Here is a 14,395-nt window from a genome sequence, read left to right on the forward strand (position 1 = left end):
ACAGACATGATCGCAAAGACTCTCCCAGTCCCAGTTATCGAGGCGCCGTTTGCTCGTCCCCTCTCCGACGCCGGTGGAGTCATGGCTCGCCGGCGTCGACCCTCTAAAACTCTATGTCTCTCTCTCCTCTTATCTTCTATCCGTTCAAGCTCTCTGGTTTCGTCCGTCTCCTTGTCTTGGTCGGAGAACATTGTGACTGTTTCGTTTTCCGGGGGCTCCCGGTCTATGTTCTCGGTTTCCTCTTCGGCTCACCGCCTCACGCTTACCGTTATGTGTCTTGTTGGGCTCAGATCTGTAAGAATCAGCTCCCGTTTCATCGTCATCGCTCCTGTTCGTGCTCTCATCGTCTCTCACGCCGTCGACGGTTCTCCGTTGAGACCGTCTCTCAAGGTGAGCAGGGACGACGTGGTTAAGCCTTTCGGATCGCTTTCCACCGGAGTCGTTATTTTCTGGGGGGTTCCCCACTTTTCCTCTGTTACTGTCAGCCACAACCACCGTGACTCACCAATGCTCTGCAACTGCAACTCTGGTTTAACAGCCGGAAAAGCCTTAACCTTCGAGGTAGTCACGTCTCAAAACCCTAGATTTATGAAGCACCGTTCAGATCTACCGCCGTCCCCGCTAGTTATGATGTATGCTTTTTTGTTGTCTCATCGAGGAGGAGATCTGCTCCGACGAGCCTCTCCGCGGCGACTTAGATTTATTTCAGAAGACCGGAGATCAGCACCAACACTCACCCCCTCATCTGTTCCGCTCAACCGTCGCTGCTCCCTTTCCGGCGACCCGAGCTCCTGTCAACGTCAACGGAACAGCATCGCTCAAGCCTGTGAGATGGGCCTATTTGCTTGTAGATTGGGCCTGGTGAGCCTTCTAAATTTCATTTAGTCTCACAGCATAGTTTCAAAGCCCATTTGTTTATGGGGTAGGCTGGTCTACTTGGCCAGTTTGCTAAAGAATTCCGATGGGTTCATCGGGTTGTTTACCGAAACCAATATGCTTACAATGTCATACCTCTCTTTCTTGAAGAGAACACTAATTGTCTTTTTACCGGTGGGTTCACTGGGCTCGTTGTCATCTTCATCACCATACTCATCACCATCATCATCATCACCTGCCTTCTCTCGAAGAAGTGTTTCCCCTTCTGCCCATGTGCGAAGGTGTATTTCCAAGTCTATAACCGTCTTGCTATCTTGTGGAGCGGTCCGTTCGGGGCCTGAAGATGCAGCGGATTTCGTTTCGACGATATTCCGAGGTGCGGATTGGATATCAACGTCACTTTTCAATGTGACTAAATTTCAACCTTCCGGCACTGCCGTGAATTTGACGCATTCAAGCTTTGCTATGAATTCGCTGTCTCTTTATCTTAGAGGTTTCTCTAAATCTATTGTTTGTGTTGTATGGTTTTATGTTTGTAGTTCTATGAACTCTTGTAGACTTTAAGTTTTTTAATGAAAGTGGTGTTCCAAAAAAAATAAAACAGACATGATCACCAATGTTCTGCCAAATGAGCAAAAATGGATAAAAATTAATAAATTATACAAAAGCTAGCATGTGGAGGAGCACAAACTTAAAACCTTATGTAAAAGGGTCTAAAGCCGATGGACTTTGTTACAAATACTATTTTCAGTTCCCAACTGCTAGCATAGTTCTAGAGAGCTTGGAAGGTTATATAGGATGTGAAAACAAAGCCACCTCTGCCACCCTGAACTCTACCAGTAATCGCCACAAGAACATGTACCATACTGAAGTGATGGACACGTTTGTTGTCTCTCACAATCAACTTTCTACCAATGATTTTAGACATGATCTTGATAAAGTTGTGGCTGTCATTACACACACGGAGATTCTTGAGGATTGTAAGGCTCTTTCTGAGGTGGGGTGCATATGATGCCATAAGCAATCGCTAACCTCTCATTATGGTAGAGTAGTACTTGTTCTTTAACCTCCTCATCAATCTCAAGTAGAACACATCGAGTGTCTGGAACATAAACCGATCCCTTCTTTGCAGCATCTCCTTGGCTTCATCCTTGTAAAAATTATAAGTTTTATAAAATTATTTTTATATTTTAATATATATGGATCAGTCAGTGCCGGCCCAGCATTGTATCATGCCTAAAGCATGCAAAAAATTCAGGTTCATAGGAAGTATGATAACAGCTTTCGCCATTGTACTATGTACACGTTTGACAAAATTTGACGCTCCTTAACACTTAATATGCTGGTGTCTAAAGCCCTAACTTGTTGGGCTTTAGGTCAGGGTCAGACCTGATATAAATATATATATATGGATATATGCATCTAACGTGTTTCCATTTCTTAGTTTTTTTTAAAAAAATTAGCTTTTTCACTTTCATATGATTTCAGTTCCACGTACCCGTTTCTGATTCCATGTAACATAGGTTATAAGAATTAGAAAAGATATCAAATTTTTGTAAAAAAAATTCTAAAAATTTGTATCAAGTATCTAGGTTTGGACCGATATATGACACTATTAGATTATTAGCCCTCCCACCAACTTCGATAACTTGCAATACGGATGGAGCCTGGATGAAGGATTCTTTAACTTCAGGGACAGGATGGATTCTCAGAGATAGTGGGGGAGAAATCAGCAGAGGAGGAAAGACTCACCGACATGTATCCTCCGCCATGATGGCAGAAGCCTTGGCGATTAGAGAGGCCCTTCTCCACGCTGGCTCCATCGGCATCACCTCAATCTGGCTAAGATCAGATGCTCAAGCGCTACTCAAGGCGATTTCCACGAAACGATCACCGACAGAACTCCATGGTATCCTATCGGATATCGATACTCTGTCTTCTTCTTTCAGTTTCTGTCGTTTCTCTTTCTGTTCTAGGGTTGTTAATGGACTAGTAGCAGACTCCATAGCAAAAGCCCAACTTTGTATCTTGAACCCTCCTTCGGGCCCCTTTTAATTTATCTAATGAATGTCTGGTTGCGCAAAAAAAGATTATTAGCCTAATAGTTATACTTATCTCAGAATGACAGTTAGTGACTTCATCAATATTTGTTCAAATGAATGAGATGTGGAGATGCTAGAATATTTTGCATCCATATGATATCCTTTTAGTTAGGAGCTTGGCCATATGTCGAACCAATCAAAGAAATAGCTATTGCTGGATTTTTACAAAGAGTGACCAGGATACTATTAAGTCAGGATATTGGGTTGCTCGAAATATCCTTGAGAGAGAAATATATGTTATATATTAGAAACCCAACATGACTAAACTTCAATCTTTTGCTTGAAAAATTCATGCATTATAGAAGATGTGTCATCTTATATGGCAGTTGGTAACATGATATGTAGTCGCAACAAGAAGCTTGACGCGTCGCCATATGCGATGTGATAATTTTTGTACAAGGTGTGTAGAACCAAATGAGTATGTTAATCATGTTATTTTTGAGTGCCCAGTAGCTTTACATGCATGTGATTTATCAGCTACACCTTCCAACCCCAATATTTTCCCAGCCTCAATTATCTTCACAAATATGAATTACCATTTCTGAAGGAAAAAACAATATCGAAAATCCAATACTGATAGAGATCCTTATCTATAGATACTTCGTTATCTTGGAAAAGATCATAATGATAAATTAGCCAGAGCAATTGACATGAATCCTTTAGAGCTAATCTACATAAACCTAACAACAAGATATTATTGCTTTACAAGTCATATGCATGTGGAACATTTGTTCGTGGATGGTGGTCGGAAAGACATAACAAAAAAATCCAACTAATGAATATAAGAGATCAAATAAGAAGAGAGTCATCTTACACTCGGAGTTCAAAACACTTGTTTGGACAATGAAAAATATGCTTCAGCATTCTACATATCCAAACTTCGGTAAACTTTTCAACAGAACTGAGATAGAGACATTACAAAGATTTCATAACTTCAGGATATCCTACATCTATAGAGGACAAGATGTTATGGATACAGAAATTTATTTGTCTAGGACTGTAAAGGCTTTTGATAGAAAAATTTATTTGTTGTTCGTTTTATTCCGGTTTGCGTTCCAAGACCACCTTAAGTTTGTTTTTTTTAACGCTGATTTATTATGATATTACAATTATGATATAAGAAATATTACATAGACGATTCGACAACCGACAATACTACCTGCCTTATGAGGACCTACGCCTAACTGCATCACGTGAGCCGTCCTATGAAAATACACACCAGACTAGATTTACTTGCACCATGTTGAAAATTTCTAGTCTGCATAATTGTTTTAATAAATCGCTCTCTCTCCGAGACTTGAAACCTGGATTTCTTGTAATCTGCAAGAAATTGCATAGTCTGGGATTCGAACCCCAGACCTGGGTGTAGAAACCTTTAAACCGTAACCACTAGGCTACGGTGCTTCCACACCTTAAGTTTGTTTAATGAAAAAAAAATCCAAAATCAAGTTTGGTTTTTTACAATTATATACTCCCTCTGTTTCTTAAGGTTACATATTCTAATTTTTTCACACATTTTAATAAAACACATTAAATTTGCATAATTTGTGTGTTTATCTTTGTTTCATAATTTTAAGCCAATCAAAAATTAGTAAGTGCAATTAAGTTTTTTGAAATTTGCAATTAGTTAATAAAAGATGTCATGAAAATGTAAAAAATAGATTTTTTTAAATATTTTTTTTTCTAAAATATATAATATTAAGGAATAGAGGGAGTATTACTGTAGAAAAAATTATTCGATTAGTAATTTAATTTTGAAACCAAGTCGCGTTGGAATACGAAACATATTGGAAATATAAATTATAACCTGTTGGAATACGAAACATATTGGAACCTGTTGGAATACGAAAAATTATCCGATTAGTAATACTCATAAATTATAACCTGTTGGAATACGAAACATATTGGAAAAATCGAAAGACAGCAAACCCTAAAAGGTTTGTTACTCTCAACCACCGTTGCCGCGTTGAACACCTCCACTTTCTCGAGGGATGGCGTCGCATTCTACGTCTTCAACCACCGTCCCCCGTAAAAGGTTTGTTACTCTCAAGCACTTTTTACAACTTATAATATTGGAGGATTAATTTGATTTGAATCTGAACTGAGTTTCAAAGCATTTTTTTGTATAATCAGACTTTTTCATAATCAAACTTATTTTTTGTAGATCCAAAACTCAGAGCGAAGTGGCAGTGAATCCGAGTTTTGATAATCTTCCATCAAGCCTCTTGGAAGTAATAATGTCTCGGCTTGTACTAAAAGATAACATCCGTGCCTCAGCTTCTTGCAAAACATGGCGCGAAGCTGCAGTATCTGTTCGTGTAGTAGAAAAACACCCTTGGCTTTTTTGTTTTCCTAAACGTGGCACTTCGTTTGAACTCCTCGATCCATTACACTGGAAGACGTACACTTTTAATCTGCCGGAGCTAGCTGACTCCACTTTGTGTTACTCAAGAGACGGCTGGTTACTTATGCGTAGATCCGTCTCAAAAGACATGTTCTTCTTCAACCCGTTTTCTCGGGAGCGCGTAAGCTTGCCCAAATTTGAGCAGTCTTTTCTGGTGATTGCATTCTCTTGTCCTCCTACGTCGGATCATTGTGTTGTAGGCCTTGTATCATCGTTACGTTTTTATGTAGAAAATCAAGAGAGAAGGATAACCATCAGCACTTGTCATCCTGGAGCAACTGAGTGGATCACTCAAGAGTCCGTGTTCCATTCTGTTTTTTTTATGGCATGATAAGCACCATAGCAAGCTTTTCTATCTCCATAATAGATTCTATTTCTTTCACTGCTTTAACCAAGGAGGAGGGAGTCTGCACTCGTTTCACACATCTTCTCGCACATGGGATTCTCATTATGCATATGTCTCTAGTGAACATCAATTGAGTTATTACCAGAAAGCATCTTTTTTGGCAGAGAAGAATGGAGAGCTCTTTCTCATGCTTACAAGTGGGAATGAGAAGCCATTGATCTATAAACTAGTCTCTTCCAATTGGGTGAAGATGAGTCTTACTGAGCTTGACGGCTTGACATTCTTTGTCAGTTTTTATAACTCCGAGCTAAGAAATAATCTCCCATGGATGAGGAACAATGTATACTTTTCAAGATTTGGTTACAATCGCAAGAGTTGTGTCTCCTACTCGCTTGACGAAAGCACGTACAGTCCGTGTAAGGAATGGCACAGCTGGCAACAACTTTGTCCTCCTCAAAGCATCTGGATCGTTCCGCCCGAGAACGTGTTAGACTATTTGTGAGAGTTGCATAAAAATTAATTGAGTTTAGTGTTTTAGTTTAGGCTTTCTAAAAGTTTCTTCATCTTTAGTTGACGTCCCAAATTTTGCTAATTTCGTTTATCTAATGTTTAAGCAGTAGAAAATGATGCAGAATTAAATAGAATATTATCTTCACTAATACTGATATATATATAAGGATTAAATGTAGAAATATACTAACTGTTGAACGTATAAATCAACTTGTTGCTGAATGAATGAGATAGAGAGACGTCCACCACTTTTTCTGATAAATTTGCTAAAACAGAACATAACAGTTTATTGTCCTTTTGCCCAAAAACATTTTTTGGCCCTTTTTTTTTTTGGCTCAACAACAACTTTATATTAATCCAACTCCAAAGTCTTACATTTGGCTTATCAGCCTTAATACATGAATTCAACCACATAGGCACTATAGAATATAACTTAGGGACAAGGGACGTAAACGTAGAAGTCTCCTTCGCTATTCTATCTGCTGACTTATTTCCACTTCTCTGATGATACTGCACTTTGAAACCTTCATTTGCTCTCATTGAGGTAGAGATATTTGCTCTCATTTTTTGGCCCATTTTTAACTTTTGATATCCCTAGGCTATATAAAAAATTCACACAAAATATTTTAAGAGATTAAAATATGAAAAATTATACATAGTGTATATAAACTAGAAGTAATCAGATGAAAAATATTTGTGTTGTGTAATTATTGTTAAAACATAATTTGATTTTATGCTCTACGAATAGTAGAAAATCCGGTCTACTGTCAGTGAGAATGTACAACACAATTTCAACCAATTACATAATTATCTGCAGTCTTTAGAACTTACAATTTATTTAATATCCATTTATCTGTGGAAAAGCTTCAGGTGAGGATACTGGCCATTGGCCACCACCCACCGGTAGTTCATTTAACTGGTTTAGTTTTTTTTTGGAACAAAAAATCTGGTTTAATTGTGCAGTCAAATACTAGACGTAAATCAACTTCAAATTTTTCTTTCTCGGCGGCCATGGGAGTTATGTCTGCCGAATAAAAAAAATAGCGGTGAAGCGTACATATGTCATTCTTGACTTATTATTATCGTTTGCTTTACAATACACAACTTATGCTCCTTCAGAAAGTTTCTAGATACATGGTATTTTAAGTTATTCTTTTATCAACAACATGGTATATTTTAAGTTTTAACATCATTTTTATATTTACCCATAAACGATTTTGTTTATAACTCGGTGACTGGGATCGATGCTCGATAATCTGGAGTTGGGCAAATCCGATGGAAATATATACAACCGTACCACGTAAGTCCTTTGAGCCGGAGCCTAGAACCAACTGACCCAACAACAAAGTTTTTCTACGAATGAATCAAACTGCTCCAATCAATTATCAATCATCGACAAAAAATTTTTTATCAATCATCGTTTTTCCAGTTTCCGAAATTATCTATATGGAACAATAAAATTCACCAAATACATTTTTCTTTTTTTGATTAATCAAGCAAAACATAACTCATGAAAATATGATGACGTTTGAGCATACGATAAATTCTCTACGAAAGCACATATATCTTCGAATATTATAAAAGTTATGATCACAGATCCATTAAATTTGGATACACGTAAAAGAGTGGCTGATTTTTTCAAATATGTAAAGATGATTTCGGGGATTCGTAACTATGAATACAACTTATCTATACTATTAAAAGAGAAGTCATGACTTCTTTAATATGTGATATTTTAAATGGACCATTCCTAGAAAGTTGCTTACATTATTTCATCAAAATGTTATTAGATATGGATAATTTCGAAAATATATTTATTCCATCAATATATAATTATAGTTGCATATAACCATTTATAATATACTTAATAACATTTAATTATTCTAGAGTTAATACCTGCATATGATCTAATTAATAATAATAATAATAATTAATATTTTTTGTGCAAATAAAATCATGTTAGAATTACACCATGCAAATAATAAAATCGAATCAAAAATCATGTTATTATTATTATTTATGTTATACATTATACATGTATCAGTATTTATTTTGATATTGTGTTAACAAAAATGTACTGATAAATATATAATATTTTAAAATACATTTCTATGGATTCAACCATATACTGGTTTTAATTTGGACCATTCCTTAAAATTTTATTAAATTTTACATGAAGTAATTATAATATTATAGTATTTATCTCTATAATTGAATACAAATGATTTTTTTAAAGAAAGTTCTTAACAAAATCTTTTTAAAACATTTTCAGAATTATTTTAAATTGTATATACAAAAGTAATATATTTTAAATTATTTATCATAAACTATAATTATAAATTAAATTTTATTTTAGTTTTGATTTATATATGAAAATTTAAAATTATACAGAGTATTATAATTATATATTCAATGATAATAACAATTTCAGCTGATTAATTTTCAAAAATAAAAATTACAAAGATTTTGTTAGAAAGATTCATTTTTATTTCAAATTAAAAGAAGATATTTTATCCTTTTTTTTTTTGAAACACCGAAGATATTTTATCCAACTTAGTGTATTTCTCAAATATGATGTTTACGACAAACTTATTTTGAAGTACAATGTATTATAGTATTTCAGTATTTCTTTAAAAGAAACTCTTTACAGTATCTCAAAACAATTATTATTAAATATGTTAACTTATCAATTTAAAATAATTTTATCATATTTTGTTCAATATAACATTTTTATTTTAAAATAATAGATATTATTATAAAATTGATAAAATAGGATATAATTTTATTCTTTTAGTAACATTTCATTACTAATTACAAAATTAGTTGAAAATATTTATATTCAATTTATGACAATTAAGATCTTATTATAATCTTTTTCAAGAGATTTGTTAGAATTTTAATTTTTTTTTTTAAAAAAAATTAAAAGATATAAAAGATATTATGATTAAAGTAGTTAAAAATATTATGTATATTAGCATTAGTGATATACATTTAATATAAAATTTAAATGATGGTCCAAATAAAAATATCACTCATCAAAAAATCATGATTTTTATTTTATTAGAAAACAAATTTGAAAAAAATTAAAATAAAAATAAATATTTATTTCTAACAAAATCTTTAAAAATTATTAATAAATATATTTGTGAAATTAATTAATTTCATTTTATTTAAATTTTCGTTTATAAACTAAAACTATATTCAATTTTAATTTCTAATTATATTTTATGATAATTTAAATTAAAACTAACTAATTTTTGAAAGTAAATTTTAAAAAATTCTAAGAAGATTTTAAAAAGATTTTGTTAGAATATTTTAAATATATTCATTTATTTTTCAAATAAAAAGATAAAGATATTAAAAGATATAATAATGAACTTATGTTAAATATGATATTTTTTAGGAATGGTCCAAACTAAAAAAATCACACATGAAAAGAAGTCATGACTTCTGTTTTAATATATAAGATACATGAATATGATTTTCGTTGTACACATTTTCATTGATGTTCGTATTCTCTTAACAACAGTTTTTAATGTGGCATTAATTGTATTGGAGTGTTTGGTACATTAATACTTTAATCAAAAAACATCAATTACAATTAAGAATAGTTATAGAACCTGTCTAATCACAGTTGTATCAAACATCTTAATAAATGGTCACCCACCTCTCTGATCCTATCTTAATTTTATCTGTCGCCGCTCAATTGATTTTTGATTCAGATCATAAATGTTTAAAAACGTAAAATTTACAAATATACTCCATTTGCCATGAGGACTCTGATTATAACATGAGTTATTTATTATAAGTTTATAACATTACAATAGTTCTTATTCCTCTATCTTCAATATCTCTAATGTACCGTTAAAATCTCAATTTCTTGATTAACAAACATGAAGAAAAAGTTGACAAACATACATTAGGAAAAAGGGTAAACGCCAGGCGTTACCCCATGAATTCATCATTGCAGCCTAGATGCAATAGTAAAGTTATTAACTCATACTAGGTTGTCATCAGTTACTTAATCAAATGTTAACTATATAGCATCTATTATCATTTTATAGGTGGTCCACGGACTTTATTCTCTTAAGAGCATCATTACCATTATTATTGCACAAACCTCATATGATTAAGGAGCATTGCATTTCTTCTTTACTATTCCTCTTTCGGCTCAGCTGGCCCTCATTGTTGCCTCATTCTTTAATGGTTCCTTCTTTAATTCACTACAAATTAGGAGTAACTTATGCTCTTATCGGTAAACTAAATAACCATACACTTTTACCTGATTCTAAAACTGGAGAACTATACAAATAAGGAGGTCGTGAAGGAAAAAATGAGCACTCTCTCGACCAGTATGGTCGGGCAATTCGTTAAATATGTGCTTTCTAGTTAATGTTTAGTATCCAAATAGTCAACTAATATCTATCCAGTTGACAAGTCCCAACCTTCAACGAATGAATGGAATTAGCCAAAATACTTCGGAAGCCAATTTTACATTTCATTTTTTTCTTTTATTCATTTTTATAAAACATTATAAGAATTAACAAAATCATACTTTCCATCAAGTCAATAGATTTTTTACCACCACATCTGAAAATTAAATCCATCAAAAAATAATATTATAAATAGAAAGTACAAGGAGGATCAAGAGGAAGCACGTGACAAGGACCCAACTCTTGCAATTTCATGGGCCGCAGGGTTAAACCCTAAGCAGCCTAACCAGCCTTGCTTGTATGGCAAGAATGTCTTCCTCTTCAACTCCTCCGAAACTGCTCTGTTCTCAGTGTAATGCATCTCGTGAGCCGAGATCGCCGCGCCGTGCCTCCTCCTCGACCTAGACACCGGTGAGTCACAACTCTCCCTTGATCGGACGCTCGAATTTTTCCTTTCTTCCGCCTCTTTCTTTGTGAGTATATCATATCTCTTCAAGGACTCTTTGGTTGGAACCGGTCTTCCGTCTGATGCACTCCTGAATAGTAACAGATCTTTGAGTTTCCACTTTTTATACGCTCGACCAGGGAACAGAATCGCTGACAAGAAAACAGAGGATTTTTGGTTGCTTGCGTTAGAAGCAACCATTTTTGCTGACTCGTGTGCTTCTTCTTCATCAACCATAATGTCTGAAACCCTTAACGGAGACATAGAACGGCTCCCTTTACGCTCATAGCGCGTGGTAGATCCTGGAGACTGGTCTCTTCCTCTATCGGAAACTTCTCTCTCAAGAAAGCTAGATCTGGGAGAAGAAACAGCAGTAGGAGGGAGTGAGGGCCCTAATGGTCGAATCTTTCCTCCATCAAAGAGCTCATCTGCGGCAGAGAAATGAGATTTATCCAGTTGACCACTGAAATTGAACTCGAAATTGTCATCAAAATCGCTGACAGATCTCTTCTTGGTGGAAGTTGAAGGTGAAGGGCTTGTCGGTGCACTGAAGAAGAAAGCACTGTTGTTTCCAAATCGAGTTGGGCTTGAAGGAGCTGTTATGTATGGAGATGATGTCGTGCTGTCGAAATTGAGTTCTGTTGATGTTTCTGCTGCTGCTTCCTCTGTCTCCATTAAGGGAGTTTTCTTCTTCTTCGAATGCTCTCTTCTTGTTTTGCCTTTCTGGTTCTTGGAAGGTGTTCCCTTTCACACGAAAGGCTTGACTTTAGAGAGAGATGGAGAAATGAATGGTGATTGAGTTAGGAGCTGCCTTTATAAGTCTCACCTACTTCATGGGTTGTGATTTAATTATTGTCATTTATACTTAACTCATAGTTTTCTATGTTTTTTGGACCAAACATTTTTATTTTATGTATCAAGAAGGTTTGTACAATTATTAGTCCTTGCATCTTTCCAGAGAGAAATTTGAAAATACTTTTATGATAAACTATAATCTATTTGATTCGATTTTTATGATAAGCTATAATCTATTTTTTTAACTTTAGTCTCTTTAAAAAAAATTATTTATTCATTTTGTTTCACTCTTCAAAGCAAACTTTATTATCTATTTCCGGTTAAACAAAACCTTTTCACTGAGAAAATCTTCAACCAAAATTTCACAATGAATATTAGCTAATTTTGAATAATCTAAATGATTTAATTAACTTAATTTTGTCATGTGGTGCGAAGAGGTTCTGAATCAAGGTCCATGACTTCTGGATACATAATCTGAATGGCTTAATAATTATATAAAGTTTTTCACCACGAGAGAAAATTGAACTAAAAACAACTGGTCAAACTCTCGTGGGGAAAAGGTTCGGTTTATCAAGCAGCAAATATTTAATTGTGTTTCTTTTGCCAAAAAAATTAATTGTGGTCTTTTTATTTTATGAATATTGACTTCTTTTGGAGGTTTTTTGTACTGTAATGAAACTAATATAATCTATTTGATTTTCCATGTTCAATAGAGATGGCTTCTCTCGTATTCTTTTTTTTTCTCTACGTGATTGATGCATGTAATTGTCAAACTAATGGCGGCTAAATTCCTCCAAATACCTGATTGAGCAATCCCGAACAATAACCAAATATTCTTTAAAAAAGTTTATTTTATTTATATTTTTCTTAAGACCATAATGTTTGCATGTTGTTTTCGTGTCTGCTATTTGATAAAAATCGAAGTTTTCATTTATTATGCGTACGCTACGCATAAGTCGCGGTCGATGGTCTATTATTATACTAAACGAACTTAAGAATAGCGGATATAACTTTATCAAAACGTCAACGTCTAAACGGTTGTACACGGTTCACAATTTTTGACTTTGTTATTACACTTCACCTATACACGTGTATAATGCTGATTAATTTGAGATGTTAGTGAAAAACAAGTACTCAAGATGTTTTAGCCAGGCCTTTAAAACATGTCTTTTTTCTGTTATTTGAACGGCAAGAGGCACTGGTACATATTTTTGAGGGGCTAATTTGACACATATCAACAATGGCAAATATAATAATTTCTTTTAGATTTGCAAATGTGTAGCCATTCCCGTGGTCATCAATGGATAGTCTAACTACCATTTGTCATTGATTATTTAGCATGGTCTACCATCATATTAGCCATATCCCATGGAGTTGTAACTAAGCTTTTAATAGAGAACTATCGACTATACGGATTAGTTATAGCCTAGTTATTAACGAATTATTAATTATTTTATATTTATATTAGATATTTTAGTTTTTATGTATAATTCTAAATTATTTTGATGAATTTATTCGATATATATATAAAAGAAATTAAACAAATTTATGGATTTGAACTAACATTATTGTTTGATTTAAAAGATTTAAACCAATTTTGATTCATTTAAATGGATTTAAATTATTTTTAACTGATTTGAGTAGCATAAATTGGATTTAAAAGAAACTGTTACGGCTATGGCCGGTTTACCGCTTAGATGAATGCTTAAACAACGCCTAGACTGATTTTTAGGATATTTATTATAATGTACATAGTCGTATTACAAGAAAACAGATGATTCCCGATGAAATAAAAAACTGTCGGGACTAAGACGTTGGAAAAAAAAAACCTCGGAAATTCGTAGGGGCGTCCTGACAATCGTTTTCCTGGAATAACTCATCAAATTTAACCATTTCAGATTTTGGAGCGGCTGTATAGACAAATAAAGACATGACTCATGAGCTCGTTTGCTTCTCAGATGAGTAAATATAAAAGAATAAACAAATATATATATTCTATTAGTATAGAATCAAATTAACTAAAAATGGAGTCTGCTTATTCTGGTTAATATTACACTTAATTTAATTTCGTCTCATAACTTCTCAAGCTCGTTGTATTCCATTTTTAGGTCGATAAGAGGGTCAAGCTTATCAATATCTGAATCTTCGAAATGCTCAAGTCTTAGGAGCTCCCTTCCTCTATTGGAAAAGCAGCTAATCTCCAAGATTTGAATCTTCGTGTGGATGCTCAAGTCTTGTGGAGCTCCCTTCCTCTATTGAGATATGCAACTAATCTCCAACATTTTGATCTTAGTGGATGCTCAAGTATGGTGAAACTCCCTCCTTTTGGAAATGCATCTAATCTCCTATACCTTTATGGATGCTTTTGACATCATCACAGAGCTTCACTTAAGGGATAAAGAGATACAAGAAATTGGTTCATGGGTCAAGGAATGTTCTAGTCTACCTCGACTTGTACTTAACAAAATGCAGATAGTATAGTCT

General features: G+C 34.0%; 2 protein-coding genes and 1 pseudogene across 2 annotated transcripts; 2 read left to right on the forward strand and 1 right to left on the reverse strand.

Moving 5' to 3' along the window:
* Positions 1-6: 6 nt before the first annotated feature.
* Positions 7-1,550, forward strand: LOC125577996. Its single transcript, XM_048740223.1, has 2 exons — positions 7-861; positions 1,027-1,550. The coding sequence occupies exons 1-2, from the start codon at positions 7-9 to the stop codon at positions 1,438-1,440; spliced, it is 1,269 nt and encodes a 422-aa protein (XP_048596180.1). The 3' UTR covers positions 1,441-1,550.
* Positions 1,483-6,476, forward strand: LOC106446816 (annotated as a pseudogene).
* Positions 6,477-10,756: 4,280 nt separating this feature from the next.
* Positions 10,757-12,029, reverse strand: LOC106449998. Its single transcript, XM_013891652.3, has one exon. It carries the CDS (start codon positions 11,789-11,791, stop codon positions 10,883-10,885), a length of 909 nt encoding a protein of 302 aa, XP_013747106.1. The 5' UTR covers positions 11,792-12,029; the 3' UTR covers positions 10,757-10,882.
* Positions 12,030-14,395: the final 2,366 nt, after the last annotated feature.

Source organism: Brassica napus, chromosome A9, assembly GCF_020379485.1.
Source record: "Brassica napus cultivar Da-Ae chromosome A9, Da-Ae, whole genome shotgun sequence".
In the NCBI taxonomy this organism is placed as follows: Eukaryota; Viridiplantae; Streptophyta; class Magnoliopsida; order Brassicales; family Brassicaceae; genus Brassica; species Brassica napus.

Excerpts from the sequence above, each read along its gene's own strand:
- LOC125577996 (XM_048740223.1), top strand. The coding sequence starts at position 7 with ATGATCGCAAAGACTCTCCCAGTCCCAGTTATCGAGGCGCCGTTTGCT. Across the intron at positions 862-1,026 it reads TTGCTTGTAGATTGGGCCTG|AGAACACTAATTGTCTTTTT; the intron begins GTGAGCCTTCTA and ends TCTTTCTTGAAG.
- LOC106449998 (XM_013891652.3), bottom strand. The coding sequence starts at position 11,791 with ATGGAGACAGAGGAAGCAGCAGCAGAAACATCAACAGAACTCAATTTC.